Source organism: Labrus bergylta, chromosome 4, assembly GCF_963930695.1.
Source record: "Labrus bergylta chromosome 4, fLabBer1.1, whole genome shotgun sequence".
Lineage (NCBI taxonomy): Eukaryota > Metazoa > Chordata > Actinopteri > Labriformes > Labridae > Labrus > Labrus bergylta.
In genome coordinates this window covers 19,176,247-19,198,718 of record NC_089198.1, presented here as the reverse complement: position 1 = coordinate 19,198,718, position 22,472 = coordinate 19,176,247, and the positions used below count along the sequence as shown (strand labels likewise).

The window sequence follows — 22,472 nt, the reverse complement described above, 5'->3', positions numbered from 1 at the left end:
TATTTAATATTTCTGTTATGTCAATAAATTCCTCTGAAAGACAGGTACCAACGATGAATTCATTCTAATCACTTTCAAAGGCTTTTTTCCTCCCATTTAAAAAATAATTTAGAACAGTCAAATGACCTACACTGTTTAACTGGAAGGAGTGATGCTTATTGCAGTGAACTCGGGCGCTGTGGTTTGTTTCAAGTCAACAAATACACCATCTGGTGTGAATACCTCTAAGAGGTGAAGTAAAGATAAATCGCTGCTGAAAATAGTCCCTCACAAAAGCTCTGTCTGTTCCCGATTTAGCAAGGTTTGCTTAAAATAAAAGTACCAAACTTTTTCAGGAAACAGGTTTTTTTTTTTCAGGTTAAACAAATTCACTGTGGGCCTTATAGAAGTATGAAGAAGCAAAAGTTGTTTTTTTTTTTAAAGAAGGAGCAAAAAGGGGACACACTTACGGTTTCTGTCTTTCCATTGGATTTGTTGTCCATAAGAATACACACTGAACGGTGCCAGATAAGCACTCAGTACTAAGACTAAACATTTTGACGACCCCTGTGCTCATAAAGGTGTGTTACTTACAGTATCCCTTTAAGAGTCACAGCATTACCTCATCAGGAGCTGTGTAAAGGCAGGAAGTGGGTGAATGGGTGAAGGAGCCCGGTGCTAACTCTCTCTCTCTCCTTTATGCTTGTGGGTGCAGGCTTCATTAGCTCTACAGAAAGAGACAGCTCGCTCCCCGTCCCCTCAATAGACCCATAGACCTGTCTCACCGGCACAGGCTCGGCTCAGCGGGGTGTGTGTGTGTGTGTGTGTGTGTGTGTGTGTGTGTGTGTGTGTGTGTGTGTGTGTGTGTGTGTGTGTGTGTGTGTGTGTGTGTGTGTGTGTGTGTGTGTGTGTGTGTGTGTGTGTGTCAGCATTCACACGACTCCGGGCTTCATACTTTCTCACTCATGCCTAAAGGAAGCTCGGCTTTTTGAGACTCACATCTTTGTCCCTCGTTCTCTTGTTTTCTGTCACTTGCCTTCCATTATTCTCTATTTCCTTATTGTTTTTTTTAGTGGCCTTTTCTCCTTTTCTCTTGAATGTCTTAGATCTCTCACAGTACTGGACACTCAGTAAAGACCAATGTGCTGTACTCAACTCAGACTTTAGTCTCTCTGCGGCATATTTGGATTTTAGGACACATAATCATATTTTTATTTCATGTATTTCACTTTAGTATTTCACTTTCCTGATCATTCTATAAACTACTAAAATTGCCCACTTGAACAAAAACTTCAACCTTGAAATATGAATTGTACAGTTTATAAACTATACCATAATACAACTGACCTGGACCATATTTCAGTATCCAGTTTTTGGTTCAGCTTTGGCATTTAGCTGAGCCCAGATCATGCAGGGTTTAAGAATTTTCTTCTCATTTTTCTTAAAACTGACGACATCAATTCAGCACGTGCTGTTATCACATTTGTATTCTCTCCAAAGAAGAATTTGAAAAGAATCTGTATCTTCTTGTATCAAGAAGCTCTGAGGTCGGTCAACATTGTTAGAATACAACAGAGCTCTATAGCAAAGATAATATTGTACCATACTGATTAATACTTCCTTTACTGGTTCGCTCTTTAGTGGTGATGAACAGATAAAACCCTTTCTCACGAAGCTAAAAAGCATTCAGTAAATAAACAAACCATCATCTGAGTTTAATAGAAACAGAGAAAGCGCACAGAGATGGTGGATGCGTATTCTCTTAAAAACCCATCCATGGTGCCTCTGTTTCCCATCAGGCACTGTGCTCAGGCAGCTACTTGCGGTCCTCGTCCAGTGAGGGGGAGGAGACACGTGCATGAGAAAAGGTGCTAGCATGAATGATTAGCATGTGCAGCCGCCATCGTGGGCTCTGCTCATTGTTGCAGTGCTGCATTAATGAGTCCAGTTCGCATCACACACGAGCAAGTACACACATGCAAAAAGACTAAGAATAAATAAAACCTAACAGCGTGCACCCAGTCTCCCCTTTGCAGATTAACCATGAATCAGAACTTGGATGCACCTGTGCAAAACAAATTGGGAGATGTTATTTAGTGGTTTACAAATAATATATTGTGTGATTAATGTTTATTTAAATTATTGTTATCCATATCTCTGCAGTCTGAAAACTCTGATCAATGTATAACGAGGAAAAGTTTGTAATACCTGCAGAGAACTGCAGGCTTTGACTTTGAAATAGAGGCAGAGAGAGAGAGAGAGAGAAATGGGAGTACAACATTGTGGCCTGGTTTGTGGTTCCACGGGGATAAAAACACTTTTTCCCCTGCAAAATGAGATAGGATGAGCGCTCATTACAAACATACACACACACACACACACACACACACACACACACACACACACACACACACACACACACACACACACACACACACACACACACACACACACACACACACACACACACACTAACACACACACACACTAACACACACTAACACACAAATGTTGTTCCCTCCATCAGAGTAAGCTTGGTCTAGAATTGTGCAGCTTTGATGTCGAGGCAGAAGAAACATATTGCCCCAGATTTAAGTGAACCTCTTTTACACATGCAGCAGTTTCCTGTCACCTCTGGAAACGACTCCAATCATCATTTTATCCCTTTTTTTTTTTTTTCTGCATCACTTCGTATCACAGATATCCAGTAAACTGTCGTGTGTGTGTAACAGACAACCTGACCTCTGACCCTGCCCCGCTGGGAAGCTTTCATTCCCTTAGGGCTGTGGTCCTATCTCTCTCTCTTTCTCACACACACACACACACACACACACACACACACTCTGCTGGCTCTATTGGTAAAGCGGTCCCTCGGCCACCCATTCAGGGCTCAGTCACGGCCACTTAGAGCGCAGCAGACTCAGGGATTCAGACGAGCTGTGATCCAATGACATGTATTTATAATGAGGGGGCTGTGGGAATGTCTTTGTTGGACGGACACAATGTCAGCAGAACGGTGTGTGAGACTGTGTGTTTGAGTGTATGTTTGGGAGGGTTCTGTCTATTTACACTTTTCCTACTTCAAGTCCTTCACACACTTTCACACATTCTGTCGTTGTTTTATCAGGAGAGAAAAAATGAAGTCGGTTAGCATGAAATGATATAAAGGTGGACTGAAGAAAGAACTTTGAGGTAAATGTGACAAAATTAAAATCGGAACTGTTTGGGGCGACTTGTTTGAAGGTGTTTCAAAGTAAGTCTGCCTTTACAAGGACTGAAACATTTCTTCATTTTGGAGAAAACTTGTCAGTCAGGATGCTCATCTCTAAGGTCTCTGATTAATTTAAGTTTTTCTTACTCACATCAGATCTGAGGTCTTTAAACGAAAAGACTGAATAAACAAATGTAAATGAAGTTTCAACTCAAGCAAAGACTTTGATGAAGTAACATCTAGTGAATCGAGCCTCCAAGCTGTCCAGACTCAGACAAAATCTTAAGAGTATATCGCCTTGATTGAACAGTATGAACAGTACTGTAACATGTAACAATGTTTTTTGTATAACTCGCCTTCTGCAGCGTGATGTCATCAAAGATATGAAGAAAAAGGTGCAGAAGAGTTTTCATTTAACTTGACTTGTGTCAAAGATCACAGTGGTGTGTGTGTGTGTGTGTGTTAAAAGTTGTCATGTCCTCTGACCTCCTGAACTGCGCCTGTTTTTAAACTTATTTGTATTTTGAACACAAACACAGTTTAACAGGTCACAGTTATTCCTGCTTTATTAAATAATTTAAACTTAAAGTAATTACATGACACTTTTTCCGTGTTGGGCTCACTGTGTACTTAGGGTGTGTAGTGTAGTGTAGTGTAGTGTAGTGTTTATTCAGGACTGCAGTCTACCCTCTGCCTGCATGAGTCAGTCATTGGGACAGCGTGGGCAGAAGAAGAGGAGCCCTGGAGAGTCCTCCAGGCTGAGGAAGGCCACTCATAATGACCAATGCCTGAAACAGTGCGGCTACCCAGGGACCAATGTCTGCTTCTGATCTCCTCAATCACAAAAACCTACTCAAAACCCACACACACCTGACATTTAAAACATGAAAACCTGCAGTAACGTGGGGTTTCATTGAAGGTTTGGCTGAGAATTAAGAACTTAAATCTCACATTTCTGCTGGTCATAACCTTACCTCACTCAGACATGACAGTGCAAAACCAGACAGCGGAAGTGTGTGTGTGTGTGTGTGTGTGTGTGTGTGTGTGTGTGTGTGTGTGTGTGTGTGTGTGTGTGTGTGTGTGTGTGTGTGTGTGTGTGTGTGTGTGTGTGTGTGTGTGTGTGTGTGTGTGTGTGTGTGTGTGTGTGTGTGTGTGTGTGTGTGTGTGTCTTCTCCCTCGGGGAGTAATCTCGCGGTTCCCTGCTGATCGTGTGTCCCGTCCTCGCTCCAGACTGCAGAGGTCAGAGGTGGTGGAGTGTGGGCTCAAACACAGTAACATGTTGGTAGTCATGACGAGGGACTCCTTCCTGTATCTCTGCCCTCCCTTTTCCACTTGAGCCAACCCGGTCGTGTTGTTTTTCTGTCATGTCTGTGTGTGTCATCTCTGATTCTGAAGTTTCTGTGTATCTCCCTGTATCCAGTCTGAAAAACAACATATTTGTTGTTGTTTTTATTCTGCACATGTTAATTTCCTTTCCTCTGTCGTCTTGTCTTTCTACAGGTTAATGATGTGCTGAAAAAAAATCCCTAATTGGCTGAAAAACTTCTGACTCAAGGAAAAGGATCTCAGACTGGACTGGATTGGATATTCTGACCTTTTTTTAATTTTTTTGGTGCCCAATTAAATTCTTTATCTGATTTTGAATGAACAGTCACAACTTGACCTCTGAGCTGAATCACAAACATGTCAAAAGAAACCGCTAAACTGGACTGAATCCAAGAAGAGGACAAAGAGCACTCAGCACAAGGACCACGTCTTTTAACCTGTACCTTTTTTAAGGTTTTCTGTAAATGTATTTGGTTTTTGACTCGACTATTAAAATGTAAAATAATGACAGAAAAATGTGTGTTTTATTAAATATATTTTTGGTACATTGTATTCATGATGACATTTTTTGCACAGTATTAAACACAACTGTTTTTCATTCTTAACTTTAATATCTGACTGTTCTCGATCCTGTTGTTTATTTTGAAGACTCTGAAATAAGAACATTCCCGAATTCATTAAAGTGATGTGTTTAGAAAAAAGGTAAAAGTAAGAGCTCTGTACGGTTGTCAAGTTTACCTGTGTTACAAAACTCTTCCAATATTTTCTTTGGATCCGTCTGACTTCCTGTAAACCTTTGTGTTGGTGTGTGACACTTGTATTGTAAATATTTATGTTTTTCATTAAAAACGATTGACTTTGACTTTTCTTTTTGTAAATTTATTCTGTTTTCAAACGTACTTTCAGTTTTGCGATTTAATTAAAATCATCAATGAAAGCTTTCTTCACTGTTTTGTATTTTGAAACAATAGGATGAAGAGCTTCTATTAAATTCATTAATATGGTGTCGTGTAATTTGAAGGTAAGAATTATAAAAAAGGAATCATTTATGACTTGTTAACAAAATAACGCTTTTAAAAATGTATGGACTTTTTAATGGGTATACTTTTTCTATTATTCCTGGTCGTACAGATTTTTTGGTTTCTAACTTATTTATGTTTTAAATAAAAAAACATTTGTCTATAAATGAATAGGCCCAACACGACCAGGTAATTAATCTATTATGGCCAGAGCTCTGCAAGAGCTAAAAACTATGTGTCTTTTAATTGTGAAGACGATGAAAGGGATATCAGAGTGCTGCTTTCTTTCCTTTATTTTAAAAGCTCTGGTACATTTTAAATAACGTGTTTTCATATAAAAATTTTGATCTTAGAAAAACTCAAGTTTTTCTTGAGGAGAAAAACGAGGCCTTAATGAGACTTACCACAGGCCTGGCGCTGTAGGCTTCTAGAATGTATTTCTTTGTTTACTACACAATGTTTAAGAAAAGAAATGATTACGTATCCCTAAAATAAAAATAAGCAAAAACCTAGTTCAACAGCTTTCTCCCTCAAAATGACCATTTATTGTAAAAAAGAAAGAAAAGAAAAGGCAGCGTTTTGATGTTTGTTCAGTCAAGAAAAGGCACCTTTTCTCCGTCCAGTTTTTAAGTCAAATGTTGTACTTTTGTAAAATCCATTTACGTTGGCATCTAAATAAAAATAATAACACACAGTCTGTTGAAAGGGAAGATTTGATTTACTGTTTTTTATTTCAAAGAGAGAAAAAGAGAGATGGGGCAGAGAGAGAGAGAGAAAGAGAGAGAGAGCGAGAGAGAGAGAAAGAGGCCATCATCTGAATAAATGCAAATTGCTTCTGCCTCCACCTGGCATCGTGCCAAGTATCTATAGCAACCACATCCTCTGACAGCCTCCATCCACCCCTCCCTCCTTCACTCTCTAATTAGTCCTCTATCTTCACTGGAGCGCTTTTCTTCTGCTGCTTTTTTCTATCACACATTCCCAGGAATCTGTGCACAAAGAGGATGCTTGGAGTTTCATGTCCAGTTCAAAGACAAAACAGATTATCTATAATATAAGACAAAATGCATTTAAATACAATCACAATCAAATTAAATTGGGTTTATTTTATTTTTTGATAAATCTTTTTATATTTTAATGTATTCTGAAACATTCTCTTAACTTTGATAAAGTCAGATGTATTTTTAAACAAGGACGAATTTTCGTTTTCTTTCTGCGTTGGGTTCAAATGATGCTGTGTTGTGTTCACGGTCAAGTTCAAATTGTCCATCGAGGCCTCGGGCAAAGACGCAGCACCATCTGACCCAGCTCAGCCTCCCTCAGCTCATAGCGCTGTGCTACACCGCCACCTACCGGCCATATTTGAAACTACAATCTCAGGGGCTCACTTATTCATGTGTATGGAGCTCCCTCCAGCTGTCACTGCACGTCATTACACTCCATGTGTCTACTGTGTGAAAAGACCATAATGTACTGGTATGTAATAGTTTTAATTTACAGTCTATGGAACAGACAGCTTGTTCTTTATCGAGGCTCAGAAGAAACAAAAGAAAAAGATAGAATGAGAGAAGAACAATTATTGACATTAGAATTTAATAAATGCTGCGATGAAAGTACATTATTGGATTAACAGTTCAATCATCAGTTTTTATTCCAATCAGTAAGCCTATGAATTTATACTCACAAATGTTTTCACCAGGATTACAACTCGTTTAAACGCTTTCTTACTATTTCTCAAATGTGAACATTCATGTTTTTATGTTTACATTTTTTAATAAGGATTTTTGTGCTTGAGGGGTTATTTTAACATCATTATTGTTTGCTTTTAAATTTTGTGTATATTTTGTCTTAATTTTGAATAAATCCTGTTTTGAATCATTGTTTTTCTACATTTTGGGCCAAATTTATGTTAACACAAAATTTTGTGTTAATTTCTTTTTTTTTTGTAATTACTAAATGTATGATGGATCTGGGTCGAATGTGTTTATGTGACTAGTTCCTAAAGGTTACATCAGATACATTTCTATACGCTTCTTTTTTATATTCACAGGTTGAAATAAAATGCAAAAGTAAGTCCACCACAAAAAATAATATGTTTTTCTGGGAGATAAGAATGAATAAGATAAAGCATCAATCTGTCATCAACATCCAGTTTTATTAGAGAATGTGATATTTCAAAATGTTCCTACAGATTCACCATCATCAGCAGATACAGGACACACGGTGTGGTTTTTGTTTGCACGTTTACATTCAGTTGGCACAAATCTCAGATTTACAAAACAGCCGTCACACTGACGCTGCACTGAAACAAACAAACACAAGTTGATCTGTTGTAACATGCAAACACAGTATTACTAACAGTATTATGACAGTATTATGTCTGCACATTTATGATGTATCACCCAAAAACAGGATACAATCTATTTATTTTTGCTTTAATAAGAGCAAATCAAAATCACATTTTTGCCAGTTTGTTGTTATAGTGTTCAATGTCGCTCCACATTAAGTCACTCTCAGGTTCTAAAAAAAAAAAAAATCTGTCAAATCAAAAGCATACTATTATTTGGCATTTTACAGATTGTCTGGGTTTTTGTGTCCTTGTTATTGTGAATTTCATCATTTGTTTACCAACCACTTTGATTTTGTAGGCCAAGAGGGAGATATCAATGTTACAATATTGTTAAAGTGTTTCCAATCAGGGTACAAATATAAAATAAAGATGAAACATCCTCTCAAATATTCCTCCACATTCCTCTGATAAGTCCAGGTGTGTTTTGAATGGATTGGTCAAATCTGCGAGGGATCTAAGGAGCATGTCTCTTGCCCTACACGGCAACACCCCTCAAGGCAGTGTTTTAGTTACAGTTTGAAAAAGCTCAAATACAAAAACTGAACCTGAAGTGAAACAATCAGACTCAGAGATTCCTAAAATCCCCAAAACTTTAAACCACCTGAAGACCGTCCTGTCACTTCAAGACTGAAGCAAGGCTAGGAAACGGAAGAAACCTTGAAAAAGGTCGGTAGAAGAAGCTCAGTCATAGTAAAAACATTACTACCCCTCGCTAGGCACTTAGGAGTCAGAAACTCTTTGCTCATCTTTCAGTCACTGAAATCATCTCAGCTACACATATTTCTCTCAGGCAACCTAAGGGGAGCTTATTATATATTACATGATTATTAAAAGACACCATCTTTGTAGTCCACAATGTGTTGTAGTTTCACTGTTTGATGATGAGAATAATATCCGACTGTGTTTCTGTATCAGTCACCAGAGAGCTGCTACAAGTCGCCCGACTCATTCGATAAAGAAAAACAATCATCCATGAACAGACAGGCCGGAGTTAAATAACATGATGTTTGTCAGACTGAGGAAGGTCAGGGGGAGAGTGATGTGCAACAAAATGAAGACAAAGGATTAGAATGGTCAAACTTCACTAATTCTCTGATCAGATGTGAAATCATTTCATTCAGCATTTACTTTTGAAATATGAAAAACATATTCACTTGACTAAAAATAGAGGATGAAAAAGTGTACCGCAGGAAACAAAGCTGTGCTCTCAGGTACAGCTAATGGGGATCCTAACAAATAAACAAATGTTCAGTTGATAATGGTTTTCAAATACTAAGGCATCATTTCAGTATTTACACTTTTGAAATCAGCACTGTAAGACGATATATATGCTTTAGTGTTGAAACATTGTTTCATAATGTCTACTTTTATCAAGGTTTCATTTTAGGACAGATATATTCAAATGTTCATTTCTTTACTCAGATCACCCAAAGAGTATTTCTATGAAACTAAAGTGACCTGGACTGACTGTATAAGATAGATTTTGCAAAGAATTTAAACATCATTGATCCAAGATTTAAAGTGTACTGTACTTATTTTTCTTTAAAACATTTTTTAATGTATATTAACTGCCTTGTTTAGAGTCACATGATTAATCACATCAAATTAAATCATAACCACAGATCATGATGCATCCATTGTTGCCAGATTCTAGCCAATATACAGCCCTCATCTGAAAATGACGATATATCCTCTAACAGAAATAATCATCAAATATTTGATTAAATCACGGACTAAAAAAAAAGTATCAACCTATATTTATATAATCTATAACACTTACACACTGCTGATTACAAAAAGTCATAGGTGAAGCCCTTGAGGAGTTTTTGTTTAAATTTGAAAAACTAAACAGGCTTTTGTTTTTGCAGTCTTTCCTTTCACACAGACAACGTCCTGTTTTATTTTGGTTAAAGTGACACTTGTTCCTGCCCTCTGCTCCACTTTGCTCTGCAGCCAGCTGCTCGCTCGACTCAGCCACCCGCCCGCCTCGGCATGTGTGCTCTAACTATAGAAACGTTGACTCTCTTTGAAGACAGTGCGCCTGCATCAACACTGCTGCAAACTCCTCAAACTCAGTGAAATGAAAAGTGAACTAATAGCCACATGTCTGAAACCCCTACAATTATTTAAAAAAAAAAAACATTGATATGTTAGATCTTGATTAGTGTTTGAATATGCACTGAGGTAAATCACAATACTGACCACACAAGAAGTAATACACATTATGCCTCCAACAAAGAAAACGAATTATATCTTCACTATGTGTGCATATTTCCAAACAAGTTAGTCCATCAGCATGAAATGCTACAGCTCTACATCAGATGTATCTGAATGAAAAGTCCATCCTTGTTACAATATCATTTCTAAGATCAGTCAAAATCTCAGCAAGTGCAAAAAAAAAAAAAGAAAACCGCTGCAGCTGCATCACAAACTGCAAAAGGGAAGACCACATTTGTAAACTGTGAATGTGTGTATGTGACTGTGTGTTGGTGCACCTTAAACACCTTTAAAGATATCCTGGAAACCTCTAAAAGATGACACGAGTCAAAGCAGCAACAACTGAAGTTTGTTAACTTCATTAGGTAGTTCTCTCTGTAGGCTTGTTATATTGGATTACGTTACATAGAGATGTCTCTGCTCTTAAACCAGCAGGTATGGTGTCACATTCAGGAAATACTTATTCAAATAGCTTGATGAAGGTTTCGTAGGTCCGTCTGTCATATGCAGCTAAACTGAAAGATTCTCAACAAGGACAAACGTCTCACTGCGTCAAATCTGTTTGATCTGTTTGTATTAATACTTCAGAGATCGAATTTGTCCATCATATTGAAAAAACAGCTACATAACTACAAAAACAAACAAGTTCATCTCTTTAAACTTGACATCTGTTGGCACTGGCATCAAACATAGCTCATGTGTCTGCTGTCAGCACAGAAACTAAACAACAAAAGTCTGATCCACTAATATACTGAACGTAGAAGTGATGTCAATGTATTCCACTGCAACAAAAACTAAACGTTTGACCACATGATCAAACCCATCAACATCAGCAAACATGGTGCTGATGTTGTCTGTGCCGGGCAATAGTTTTGCTCTAAAGCCATACTTCTGTGCTTTAATATACAAACATTATATAATCTAATATACAACTAGCTTGACTTCTAACCTTTGGTACAATTCCTTAAAAACAAACTCCCTAAAAAAGCAAAAACAAATCTCAATGGGCCAAATGTACTCTTCTTAAATCAAATGCATCATACATTTCTTCAAGTGGCAACATTGCATTGTCAGTTTTAGGCAGACACACACGGGCAGTAGGGAGACCTGTGTGTGTATAGTGTGTGTGTGTGTGTGTGTGTGTGTGTGTGTGGTGTGTGTGGTGTGTGTGTGTGTGTGTGTGTGAGAACCCTCTTATTGACAAAAACTCTCACAGGCAGGCTTTGTTAGGACAGAAGTGTTGTAACTTATGTGTACACACATTAAATCACGGAGCATATTGCACTTAGATGTACATGACAACAGTGTGTACAGGTCCTCAATACCATCCAGCAAACCTCCCGCCTACAGGGGTGTGATGCAACCCATGTTAAACGCAAATAAGCGAGAGAATACACTAATATTACCCTCGCATCCTGAGCCATTGTGTTTACGTCTATCCAACAACACACTTGTCACTCTCTACCTCCTGTGCTTCTGTGCAGTGGCAGTTCAGGGACCTTCTCATCCCACGGCCCCTCCCTGTTCTCCCCTCGGTATCGATATTATCGGTTGGTGTAGCCCATCTGATGCAGCTTCCTCAGGAGGATCTGAGTGAGGTCGAACGTGGTGAAGCTGATCCCCACCGCGATGGGCCCTTTGACCCAGTTCATGCTGAGACCTTTGTAGAGTCCGCGGATAACCCCCTCCTCAGCCACAATCTCCCTCATGGTGCCCAGGATCGTACCGTACGTGTGACCTGTGACTCCAGCGGTCTGCATCCTGCGTCGGACCACATCCAGAGGGTAGGAGGCCGACTGGCCGATGAGACCCGCGCAGGCTCCAAATGCCAGACGCTCGTAGGAGTAGGGCTGCAGACGCCCACTGCGCTCTACAGAGAGCGAGAGAGAGACACAACACTCCATGAACAAGCATTTAACAGATGTGCAATATAAACAACTGTTTTTAAAGAAAAGGAGTTGAAGATGAACACACAGATACATTTGAACTCACCTGCATGTACTTTCTTCAGTGTCTCATAGGTGAAGAAGCTGAGACCAGCATAGGGTACAACACCGAGGATGGTGGGAGTAAAGCCTCGATACAAAGTCTTCAGACCCTCTTCTCGAGATATCCGCACAAACACGTGAAGAATGTTACCATACCTAAAACAGTGGAAACACCATAAACAAAAAAAGACCAAAACACAAACAATGTCTTTTCTTATTCTGTGATCGCTGTGCAACTATTTAAATCTTCATGCACTTAATGAAGCCGCTTCAAAGTCTTCCACTTGCAACAATGTTCATTTCCAGTCTTTTAGTTTCTACTGTGAATATACTGTCATCATAGCTAGGACTCTGTTTCTTCATCCACAAATTGGATAGGTTGTAAATATAACACTTCAACTTCTGCAGGGTCTTTTTTGTGTCGTGTCCTGCCTCCTGTTCAAAAGGGAAAATCTTCAGCTGTGATGGCCATGTGTGAAAGAGCAACTCAGAGCAGGGGCAAGCTGTCCTGAACATTTCTAGACATTTGTAGGGGTTCATGTGTTTAAAGGGCTAGAGGGAAACTGCTGTTGACAGTGGAAGCCAAAGATGAACTTACATTTCCTTTGGTGTTACAGCCATCCTAGCTCGCACCATGTCCAGAGGATAGGTCAACATGGCCGCCGTGGTACCAGCCATAGAGCCTGCCAGTAACCTTGGAAATGGAGGTAGAGCTCTAAAAAATCAAGAGAAACAGTCGTGTTTATATCAGCCTTTATCTTTAGTTCATTAAAAAACAATAGTCTTAAGATGTGCCAGCAGACTTGAGTAGAAGGCGTCAACCGCCATAATCTGACACTTACTTTCCCTGAAAGCCGTAGTAACCTCCAAGCAGCCCCTTGTACTGCTCGTGTGCACAGAACTGGATGGCAGCGTACGGGATGACTCGCACCATGGTGGCAGAGTTCCCCCTCCACAGACTAATGAAGCCATCTTTCAGGTAGGTGCGGTAGATCAACCTGTAGGCCTCCTATGATTCATTGTAGAAAGACATTCTCATACTCAGATATTAAAATCAATAAGCGTAGACACTAAGAATAAATATAAGATCAACAAACCTTGGCTGAGAATCTTGCTGAAGACACTGGAAAACAAAAGATGAAAAATGTATATTTTCACACAGCTATGTATTGCAGATCAACAAAACAGAAATGCTACATATTATTTCTAATTGGATCTATGTGTGCCATTCCTATTCTTAAAACAGATTCCACTTTTAGGTCAGCAGAGTCTCCAATTTACCTTGGAAGATGATTTTTGTCCTGTCTAATGGGGCGACGGCCGTCTTGGCCAAAGCTCCTGCTAAAGCCCCGGAGAAGAGTGAGTTGATGACAGAGTGAGTTTGTTTGAGACTCTGAAGAGAGAAGGAAAAAAACAAAAATCACATTTAAGGTCATCAACAACAACCGAGACAATCCTGTAAAAACTGTTTCCTGCCATGAACAAAGTTGTGTTTGAGATACTGTTGATCATTAAACCAGAGTTATGTAAGAATACATCAGAAGTTCCATCACAGAGGGAGAGCAGTTGTCCTTAAATGAAGGAGTGATAAAAGGCAACAGATCAGTTTAGCTCTTCCATACACACAACGAGAGCATGAAACCAGTCTGATAGCACTCACACAATGTCAGCCATGCCACTACAAACCTGCCTTTGTGTTTTATCAGATAGGACTGTGTCAAAATTACAAGTGTTCCTCACTGAAGTACAACTTTATTAATCCCTCTAGGGGCAATAGGTTTGGAGCAACTTGTACATTAAAGACATTAATGAACACAGGAATGTAATAGACACAAATAAATTATGTGTAAGAGAGATTTAAAAAAAAACATGATAGGATCTTAAAAGACTACTTCTATGAAACAGACTAACAAACAACTGAATTAAACAATAAAGGGATCAGTCTTGAATAAGGGATTAAAAAGTCCATAAAGAAATGTAAAAACCTAAGGGTCATTTGTACTCTGATTGCTGAGGGGATGAACAATTTTCAATAGTAATCACTTTAACAAACAGGTCAAACGTAATGACGTCCTGAAAGCAATGGAGAAAGTTCACTTTAAAGAACATAACACAGCTAAAATCATTTCAGCATTCAGAAGTATATGGTGCTAACAAAAGGATTTCAGATACTTGAGTATAACGTGACTCTCGTAAAAGTTAAAGTACTGATTTCATTTATTTAACAAACTTAAAGTGGAATGTGAATGTATTAGAGAAAAACGTAGACCTCGGAAGAAGTTTTCTAATGGCTGTATCTGTGGACAGCTAAACAGAAGTTCACGTCATAACTGGGAGATGATTCAAGTTTAATCATTCTTCAAATTTAATGAAGATCATCATTTATTTCAAAATAACAGACATTAACTTTTGCTGTAATGTGCAAATCATTTGTGTGGAGAATGTCCTGCAGCTCTGTATCTACAGTATGTTAGCTGGTCTTTAAAAATAATTCTCCTCCCGTGCAAAAGCTAAAATAACAAGCCTAGTGTGCAAACAGGTAACAGAGTAAAGGGTACATAAAGTACATGCAACAGACAAGTTAATTACAGATGCCTACAAATTCTAGTTCCTAGTTGCTAGAACAGCACTGTAATGATCTGATATACTAGTGTAGCTAAGTCAAAAATAACAAACCTCTCTGTATCAGTAACTCATCAGCTTAGCTACCACCAAGAGACTCACACATCCCAAGAAAATATACACACACACCTACCTCTTCCTCAAGCTCTCCACCAATCACACACATGACAACCTGCATGGAACACCTTCATAACCACAGCTGTGTTGTGAGAGGTCAAAAGTCTGGCTGTGCTGTCAATCTTACACATTAACTGACATTAGGGAGAACTCAGAAACGGACATAACAGTCGTTATCTAAACTAACACAGCAGTTAACAAACATGCAATCTGATCCGTTACACTATGTTATTTCCCTCCTCTGCACACTGAATATAAATAGAGCGAGTGCTCACTTTGCATGATGTGTTTCTCTTAGGAGGCACTAACCACAAAGATAAACAGGATGACTGTTATACTGTTATATTCTATTATATTTTAGTGATCATAACTAAAGTGACTCTTGTGTGGCCAATTGGCCTACAGCTGACAAGAGTTGACAAGTTATATTCTGATGTCCCAAGATGTGCTCAAGTATTCACTCTAAGTTGATCAGCTTTGTTATTTTTATCTTCATATGAAAGATGATTGAATTTCACTGATTAAAACGGAGCGAAAGTGATTTACCTCAAAGCTGGACTCTGACTGATTGGAGGAGGCAACTGGCAGCACATCTCCCCGTGTGAGTGATGCCCGTTGTTCCTGGACTCCATTACCCATTCCCGAGGACTAAGCACGGCTATCACTATGCGCACTCATGAATTCAACCACCAGAGGGGAGGGGGTTTGGGTGGGGGGGAGCAGCACCAGGCGCTGAAAGCTACACAGGAGAGAGAGAGAGAGAGGTCAGAGGGATAAATAGAGGTCAGTTTAAGGTTAAAATATGTCCTAAATGTAAAACAGACAGAACATTTGGACGGCTCAGCTTCTTCCCTTTGTCAGGGTCAAATGTCAAGCATGACTCTGACTTTCTGAGGATTAGCCATGCAAATATTTATTATTAAACACATTTCAGATTTCTGAGATTTATTTTGGAAATCACCGTGTGGTCATCAAAGTATTCAAGTTTAGCACGTTGGTAACCTATGAACCAAGAAGTCTATTCTAGTTGTGGCAGTGTCAGGTCACCTGACCAAGGCTGCTTATCTTCAAACAAGAAACTATAAATACAACATGCACCTATACTAAACAGTTGCCTGGAGGATAATCCAGTTACCTTTAATCTTTAAAGGTGTACGTCTGAGACCCTCCCTTACTAACAAACCAGATAGCCACGTCTGGTCATGTTAGTGTTAGCTCCATAGTCAATAAAAACTCAATTAAAATCATTTTTAAAGGTTGACCACAAGCTAAAAATGTTGTAAGCGAATAATTTTACAGGACAAACCTTCAACCTTTCACAGGAACACAGGTTTTGCATTTAAATAGTGCACAACTTTCACAGTCGTGCAAGGACCTAACCAGCTTTACCATAATTCATAATCACAATGCCACAAAGTTGTCAGATATATACCTTAATTGTATAGGAGAATAGGTCATAGGGGCAAATGTGTGTATTGTTGGGTTACATTGATTACATTATTTTAATGACTGACTAACTTTCTTTTTTTTTTTTTTCACGATTCAGCTGAAACAGTGACAGATTCCATGGTGTTACATCAATGATTGAAAATATTTTAAATCAAGTTTAGGGCTAGGATTTGTTTCAGGAGAGATATTTATAAGATTATAAAGTTTGATTTTTTGATTTTGTATTTTTGATACGATTGTTTTTCTGGATTTGTAAGTATGGATAATAAGCAATTCATAAATGATCAGAGATATTATGATTACTAACACTGTCATACAACACATCCTCTTGCAACTTAATATAAAACAAGTAAAAACTGATTTTTGGTATACTAGTATACATTTTTTTACAGTTTTAAAACCCTGTAATGACAGATTGTCATTGTCACGACCAAGATAATGACAGAAACATTTAACATTTGAATAATAAGCTGTCCTCATACTCTGAAAACTAACAGAACATCTAAACCAATTCATCTGAACAATTGAAACTATGTGAAGCAGAGAACAAACAGTGGATCATGAAGATACTCAGTGTACATTTTATGGCCTTTTGGTTAACATGTGACAAACAAATCAATAAGTTGAAGCAAAGTCATTGATCTGTTTATCTTTTCCTCAATTGATGTTTTAGACATTTCATGATCTGAATAATCCCCTGGATGATGCTTTGCAGTCCTCAATAGATTTAGGCAAAATGGAGAGAGCGCTCAATGGGACAGGAGAGCAAACAGAGGGTCTGTTGAAAAGCTGGGTAGTCAAGGGCAACTAATACTGGCATCAGTACAACAGGGCTTAAAGCCAGATCCTCAAATGAGCACCCCTAATGGGTCCCTCTTTCACTGTCCCTACATACAGTTCCATGTCCTTCCCATCAGCCTTCTTTCCCAGACATATCACTTTACACTTCCTTATTCCCTGCAGCTTACACGATATGTTTGGTGTGCCTCAACATCCCAACTTGTCATCCATGATCCAATTTCAAAGTGTCCTGTCATGCTTGTGCCATATATACTCTACAATTGAAGATGAGTCTCCCTCTGCATGTGATTCCTCCCTCTCCTTGTTTTCTTAGCTCCTAGGTTTGTCTCACTAGCCAATACTTATACAGCATTGTATCCCATGTGCCATCATTTAAATAGCTTGTGATATTATTCGTATTTATATCACTCATGATTCACTGGCACTGCACACACACACACCGGACTATGTTTCTTTCAAATTCATAAAAATAACCACGAAGTCCCTCCAGTCTTGTCAAAACTTGTCCACATACAAACACAGCCACGCTGTCACTCGGTACAGACACGTCATTTCTTACCTTGTGAACTTAACACCTGCTCGGAGATTTCTAAAGCTTTGGTATTCCTCACTTGGTTTGTTGCAGGCTCTTCAGAAACTGTTTCTAACTTAGCAAAACAACAAGTCATGTAACGTTAGCCACCTAGCTGTTACCTAGCTTACTGCTACATATCGTTTTAGTTAGCGCAGTATTGTAAATATTAATGTTATGAGTCTTGATATAAAATTGTATCTTGTTGTCAAAGGCACTGTCTTCTCAGATGCAGGAAACCTGCAGTGACTTGATGTGTACAGGCAGCATTCATGCTGTTGTACTCCTGTCAACGACGATAGCTTGACCACAGTGAGGTCTGACAAGGACGCGCGCGAAGCATTGTGGGAAATGTAGTCTAAGCAATGAGGAGCATGTTTCGGATAGGTCGGACAGAGGGGTGTACACTTGAAGGGCGTGAACAGAAATTACTTTGGGCGGTGACTTGGTTTATCACATACACCAGGGATGGGGCAACTTTGGTCACAGCAAGGGGCCACATTCATTTAATTCTCACTGCCAGGGGGCCAAATTGTAGGAAACAAAAACGATTAGTCAATTTTGTCCCGAATTTAACTCAACATATGCCAGTGATCAAATATTATGGACATATTTCTGGTTTTCATGATTTCATGGCAGATTTAGTCATGTTTTCTTCATGCTTCATGTTCCCGATTAATTGATGTGTAAAAATTGACATGAGGGCCACGTTGAGGGTTGATGGGGGCCGCATGTGGCCCCCGGGCCACCAGTTGCCCACCCCTGACGTAGACTGTATATACTCAACAGTCTGTTTGTTACAGTATTGGGATTTTATGTTTTTTTTGTCTTGTCCGTAGAGTATACTGGGAATAGTTCGAAGAGGATCTGAACAGTTACTGCGTTTCACGAGAACCACACACACACTGCAAGATAAAAGTGAATCTAAGTGAGTTTATCAAAAAGGTTGTGAAGTTCTTAATGACAGATTTTCACATATTTATTTTCACATAATATTTTTCACATCGGACACAGTAATAAAGTTGTATAAAGTAATGTAGTTGAATTTGAATAGATATTGAATAAAGCATTCAATACATTTTAAAATCTGGCTAAGAGTACAGACTGGGCATGGGAAAGCAATTTGCACAAAAGAAGTACAGTTGAATTATTTGCATAGCAGCAAATATACCTATATTTACCCATGGCACACTACCAAAACACAATAATAAAAAATAGCATCAACAAAATATTAACATCTAAAAAAAACAAGTACGCTGCACTCACGTTACCCTATTGTCCTGATCAAAAACAAAAAAAAAAGGACTGGAAAGTATATTCAACCTTTTAAAGGGGCTGTGTGGGACTGATGATTTTCTCACAAGTCTTCTAAACATCTACGTTTTGTTTTGTTTTACAAATATCTCTAGCTAAGACGTTGCATCTGCTCAAACATTGGGCTATGTATTCCAACATCATTACATTTCGTCTTGCCTAACTTTGCCTTTAAGTTCCATTCATGGTATAGATGTACATTTTTCAGCGATGTTCTCTACTTCAGTTTGTGAGGCTGCCATGTTTGCCGGTCCACAGTTCTCGGAACTCCACCTGGCATCCCAGATCTCTGAGGGCTGCTTTACCCACATCAGCACAATCTTGATGGGTCTGCAGCGCCTTAGCGATCAGTGCTTCTGCTCCCATCTCCAGGATTGGTTGGCTGTAATTTTGCGTCCGTGAAACCAAGTTTCTTATCAACATACACGCCCATTTCTGTTTATAAAGGGAAAAAAAAACAGGGACATGGGAAAGCTGTCAGACTGGCACACAGCCTGCTTTTTAGAGTAATCCATTAATTATTAACAACCTCATATTACCTGTACATTGACTGAATCAGTATGTGTTTTCATGGCCTGCACGGCTGCCAAGGCACCTCCATTCTCCATGATGACTTTGCAGTTGTCTGGTTTGCGTAAAGCAAGGACAGACAGGCATGCACAGCCCTGCTCACACACCTAAGCAGACGAGGAGCAGAACCATAATAAATATGCTTAAATTATTCATTACTCAAAGGTATTTTTTTGGTTTTTTTTTTTTTAATCTATGTATAATGACATTTTTTTTTACTTCATCTCTAGTAAATGTTTCACCAAACCTAGTAATAGTCAATTCATGTGAACATTTGACGTTAAACTCACAGCCGAGTTGCTCATGTGTCTGTTCATGGCAATTACAATAAACTGGACTCCACCAGCATTTACAACAGCATCCTTCACATCATCATTTCCTGCCACGGCTCGTATTGCACTCAGGACCTGCCGAACCAACTCCTGAAAAGATAAAGTAAGTTTATTGAGCACGTTAAACATGAAAGTTTGTATCCAAATCCTTTGATTTAAAGTTTGCTACCTGTGATTCGTAGCTGTCCGCAAGCAGCGTCATCATGAGTTTCAACCCTCCCAGATCACAGATGTCTTGGCAGAACTCGTTCCTCACAGCCAGACGAGACAGAGTGTTACACAGCTCACTCAGAACAGAAGTATCCCCAAGATGAGCTGTGAGGGAGGAACACAGAAAAGAAAGAATTTCATAAAGGAAACCAGAAAGAGGTTGAATCTAGTTCAAAAGAAGCTGAAGTTAATTACCTGCTAGACTCACCTTTTGCAGCCTCTATTAAAACCTTCAGTCCTTTGTGCTCCAGAACTATCATCTTGGCGTGCTCGTGAGCGTGCCCAAATGTAACGCGCACATCATCGTCAAAGGTCATGACCCTGAGAGCTGCACAGGCCTCTTTGACCAGCACCGCACGTCCACCATGTCGTGTAGCAGCATCAGTCAGCAGAGGAAGGATGTTGCCTTTCACTAAATCCTGCCTGTTCTGTTCATGTTTCAAACAGCAGTGACGTACAGTGCGAATAGCTACTAATGTCACTGAGGAGTCTGCCTGGTACTTCTTGAGGACATCCAAAAGGAGCCGTTGACCCTCTGCATCCAACAGGTCAGGCTGTCCATCTGTCAGTGCAGCCAGAGCAGACAGGGCGGTCAAAATAGCTTCCTGGTCCTCCACACTCTTTTTGCAGTAAGAGAGGATGACAGGGTAGGCGTCTTTCTGAGCGGCTAGGTACCTCTGGGCAAATCCAAGTGAGCATTGCTCAGTGAAGTGTTTTAAGTCTGCTGTGACACTGGCAGTGTCTTCTCCAGTTCGGAGGGAATCTAAAGCCTGCAAATGAAGAATGACATGTACAGATGTTACACCTACACAGAGTTAGAGCTATTACAGTTAAAAGAGCAGACTGTTTTTGCCGAACGGCTTAAGTTTTACCTGCAAGACTTTGTGTGTTTTCTCCTCTTGTTTGTCTTCAGATGACACCGTTGGAACAGCTTTTACTATACAACTGAGGTCCACACCTGAATCCACACACAAGATCTAGGTTAATGATTTGAAAAACAACTAAATGAATGGAGATAAGGTTACAGATAAATGCAGTCACACAAGTGAAACACAAGAAGAGTGTAAAAAAATAAATATTGACAAATTTTGAGGATGGCAACTGGGAGTGTACCACTGCATACTGAGGAGGATGGCAAATCAATATGCAAGAAAGCAAAGATGGTCCTTAACCTTTCAGCTATAGTGAAGCCTTTCTTTATGTGTGAACTATTAGACCATTATTCAAACAGAACTCGCAATAGTGGCAGGGAGATGTAGCACTCTGTAAGGTGAACAAAATATCTTTGAGCATTATTCCAATACAAATAGCAACAATAAGGCACCATGGCTCCAGCTGGGTATGTCAGGAGAGGCCTTTCTACTCAATAATGATGAACGATTTTGAAGGTTTTAAGTAACTGGAGCCTCTGTGGTAGGGCAGTCAATCATTTCATATTACACAAATGCAAAGCACAGATAGACATACTGATGTTTCACATTTGATGCCATACGTGTGCAGTTGGCTTGGCTGTATCACCACAGAGTATTTCCTAGTTCGCTTTATTACCTTGAGACTCAAACTGCCCCACAGCCTCCATTAAAGCCTCCTCAGGATCCATCTCAAACTCCTCCATGTTTTCCCTGACAGCAGCATCAAAGGTTTCCTGTGTGATCCTCCGCTTCGCCATTTTCGACACCTTAATTACTCCAGTCTGGAAATAAATACGGGATAATCATGAGACACATCGACTGCATTCATCATCCTTGATGGTCTTGTAATTTCACAGCCATTGTTAGCTCCGATACGCTCCGTTTCCTCTCTTTTAGGACAGTTTAAAATGTGAAAGCTAAATAAAGCTGCCTAGGACTTATTTCACTCCACAGTAAACATCTGTATAAAAAAACGAGTAATATCACTTAACTGTTACGCCCAGCGACTATCTGCTCATCTGTTAGAAATGAACCGACCACCGCTGTCGTTTTACGCACTTTCCGTAAGTGGCCGTGCAGCTGTAAACAACGTCAGGGCGTGAATTGTGCGGAACAAGTTAAGAGAATATCAAACTGTGCAATATGGGTGCCACAAAGACATTATCTCGGTTGGTACATAAACTGTGAGACATTAGTTCCACCCTGAAACAGATGGCTTTATTACATTAAACATTGCATGTGGAGAAATGTTGTTATTATTGTCTAGATAAGGGCGCGAGAAGGAGGGAGCCGATACGTGATTAATTATTTTTTTGAGGATAAAAAAAAAAGAGTACTTTTTTTTTTTTTACGTGTTTTATTTGGACGACTTCCCCTTCACAATAAAAGACGCTTTGAGACACTTTGTAACTCTGTAATATTTACAGTCTATGTTTGTAACGTTGCCTTTGTCTATGGAAGCGATTAGTGATCAAAATTAAAATG

The 22,472-nt window shown here is 39.3% G+C and overlaps 2 protein-coding genes across 3 annotated transcripts; both read right to left on the bottom strand.

Moving 5' to 3' along the window:
* Window positions 1–7,671: 7,671 nt before the first annotated feature.
* On the bottom strand, window positions 7,672–17,980 carry LOC109984010 (mitochondrial coenzyme A transporter SLC25A42). Its single transcript, XM_020633983.3, has 8 exons — window positions 17,639–17,980; window positions 15,376–15,568; window positions 13,372–13,483; window positions 13,188–13,213; window positions 12,933–13,099; window positions 12,689–12,805; window positions 12,095–12,246; window positions 7,672–11,972 (listed from the first exon to the last, which is right to left on the bottom strand). The coding sequence occupies exons 2-8, from the start codon at window positions 15,466–15,468 to the stop codon at window positions 11,647–11,649; spliced, it is 993 nt and encodes a 330-aa protein (XP_020489639.2). The 5' UTR covers window positions 15,469–15,568; window positions 17,639–17,980; the 3' UTR covers window positions 7,672–11,646.
* A 624-nt stretch (window positions 17,981–18,604) lies between these two features.
* On the bottom strand, window positions 18,605–22,137 carry armc6 (armadillo repeat containing 6). Of its 2 annotated transcripts, XM_020634055.3 has the most exons (8): window positions 21,980–22,137; window positions 21,625–21,769; window positions 20,949–21,034; window positions 20,285–20,846; window positions 20,036–20,181; window positions 19,825–19,956; window positions 19,504–19,641; window positions 18,605–19,399 (listed from the first exon to the last, which is right to left on the bottom strand). In XM_020634055.3, exons 2-8 carry the CDS (start codon window positions 21,743–21,745, stop codon window positions 19,187–19,189), a joined length of 1,398 nt encoding a protein of 465 aa, XP_020489711.1. In that variant the 5' UTR covers window positions 21,746–21,769; window positions 21,980–22,137; the 3' UTR covers window positions 18,605–19,186. The 2 variants fall into 2 exon arrangements, with proteins under 2 accessions (XP_020489711.1, XP_065810030.1); XM_065953958.1 differs by lacking the exon at window positions 21,980–22,137 and having other exon boundaries at window positions 21,625–21,776.
* Between the last annotated feature and the right edge of the window lie 335 nt (window positions 22,138–22,472).

Coding starts and splice junctions, on each gene's coding strand:
- LOC109984010 (XM_020633983.3), bottom strand. CDS start 15,468: ATGGGTAATGGAGTCCAGGAACAACGGGCATCACTCACACGGGGAGAT. Junction 13,484..15,375: donor AGTCAGAGTCCAGCTTTGAG/GTAAATCACTTT, acceptor TTCTCTCTTCAG/AGTCTCAAACAAACTCACTC. Junction 11,973..12,094: donor ACTGAAGAAAGTACATGCAG/GTGAGTTCAAAT, acceptor CGCTCTCTGTAG/AGCGCAGTGGGCGTCTGCAG.
- armc6 (XM_020634055.3), bottom strand. CDS start 21,745: ATGGCGAAGCGGAGGATCACACAGGAAACCTTTGATGCTGCTGTCAGG. Junction 19,642..19,824: donor GACACATGAGCAACTCGGCT/GTGAGTTTAACG, acceptor TCGTCTGCTTAG/GTGTGTGAGCAGGGCTGTGC. Junction 19,400..19,503: donor CTGATTCAGTCAATGTACAG/GTAATATGAGGT, acceptor CTTTATAAACAG/AAATGGGCGTGTATGTTGAT.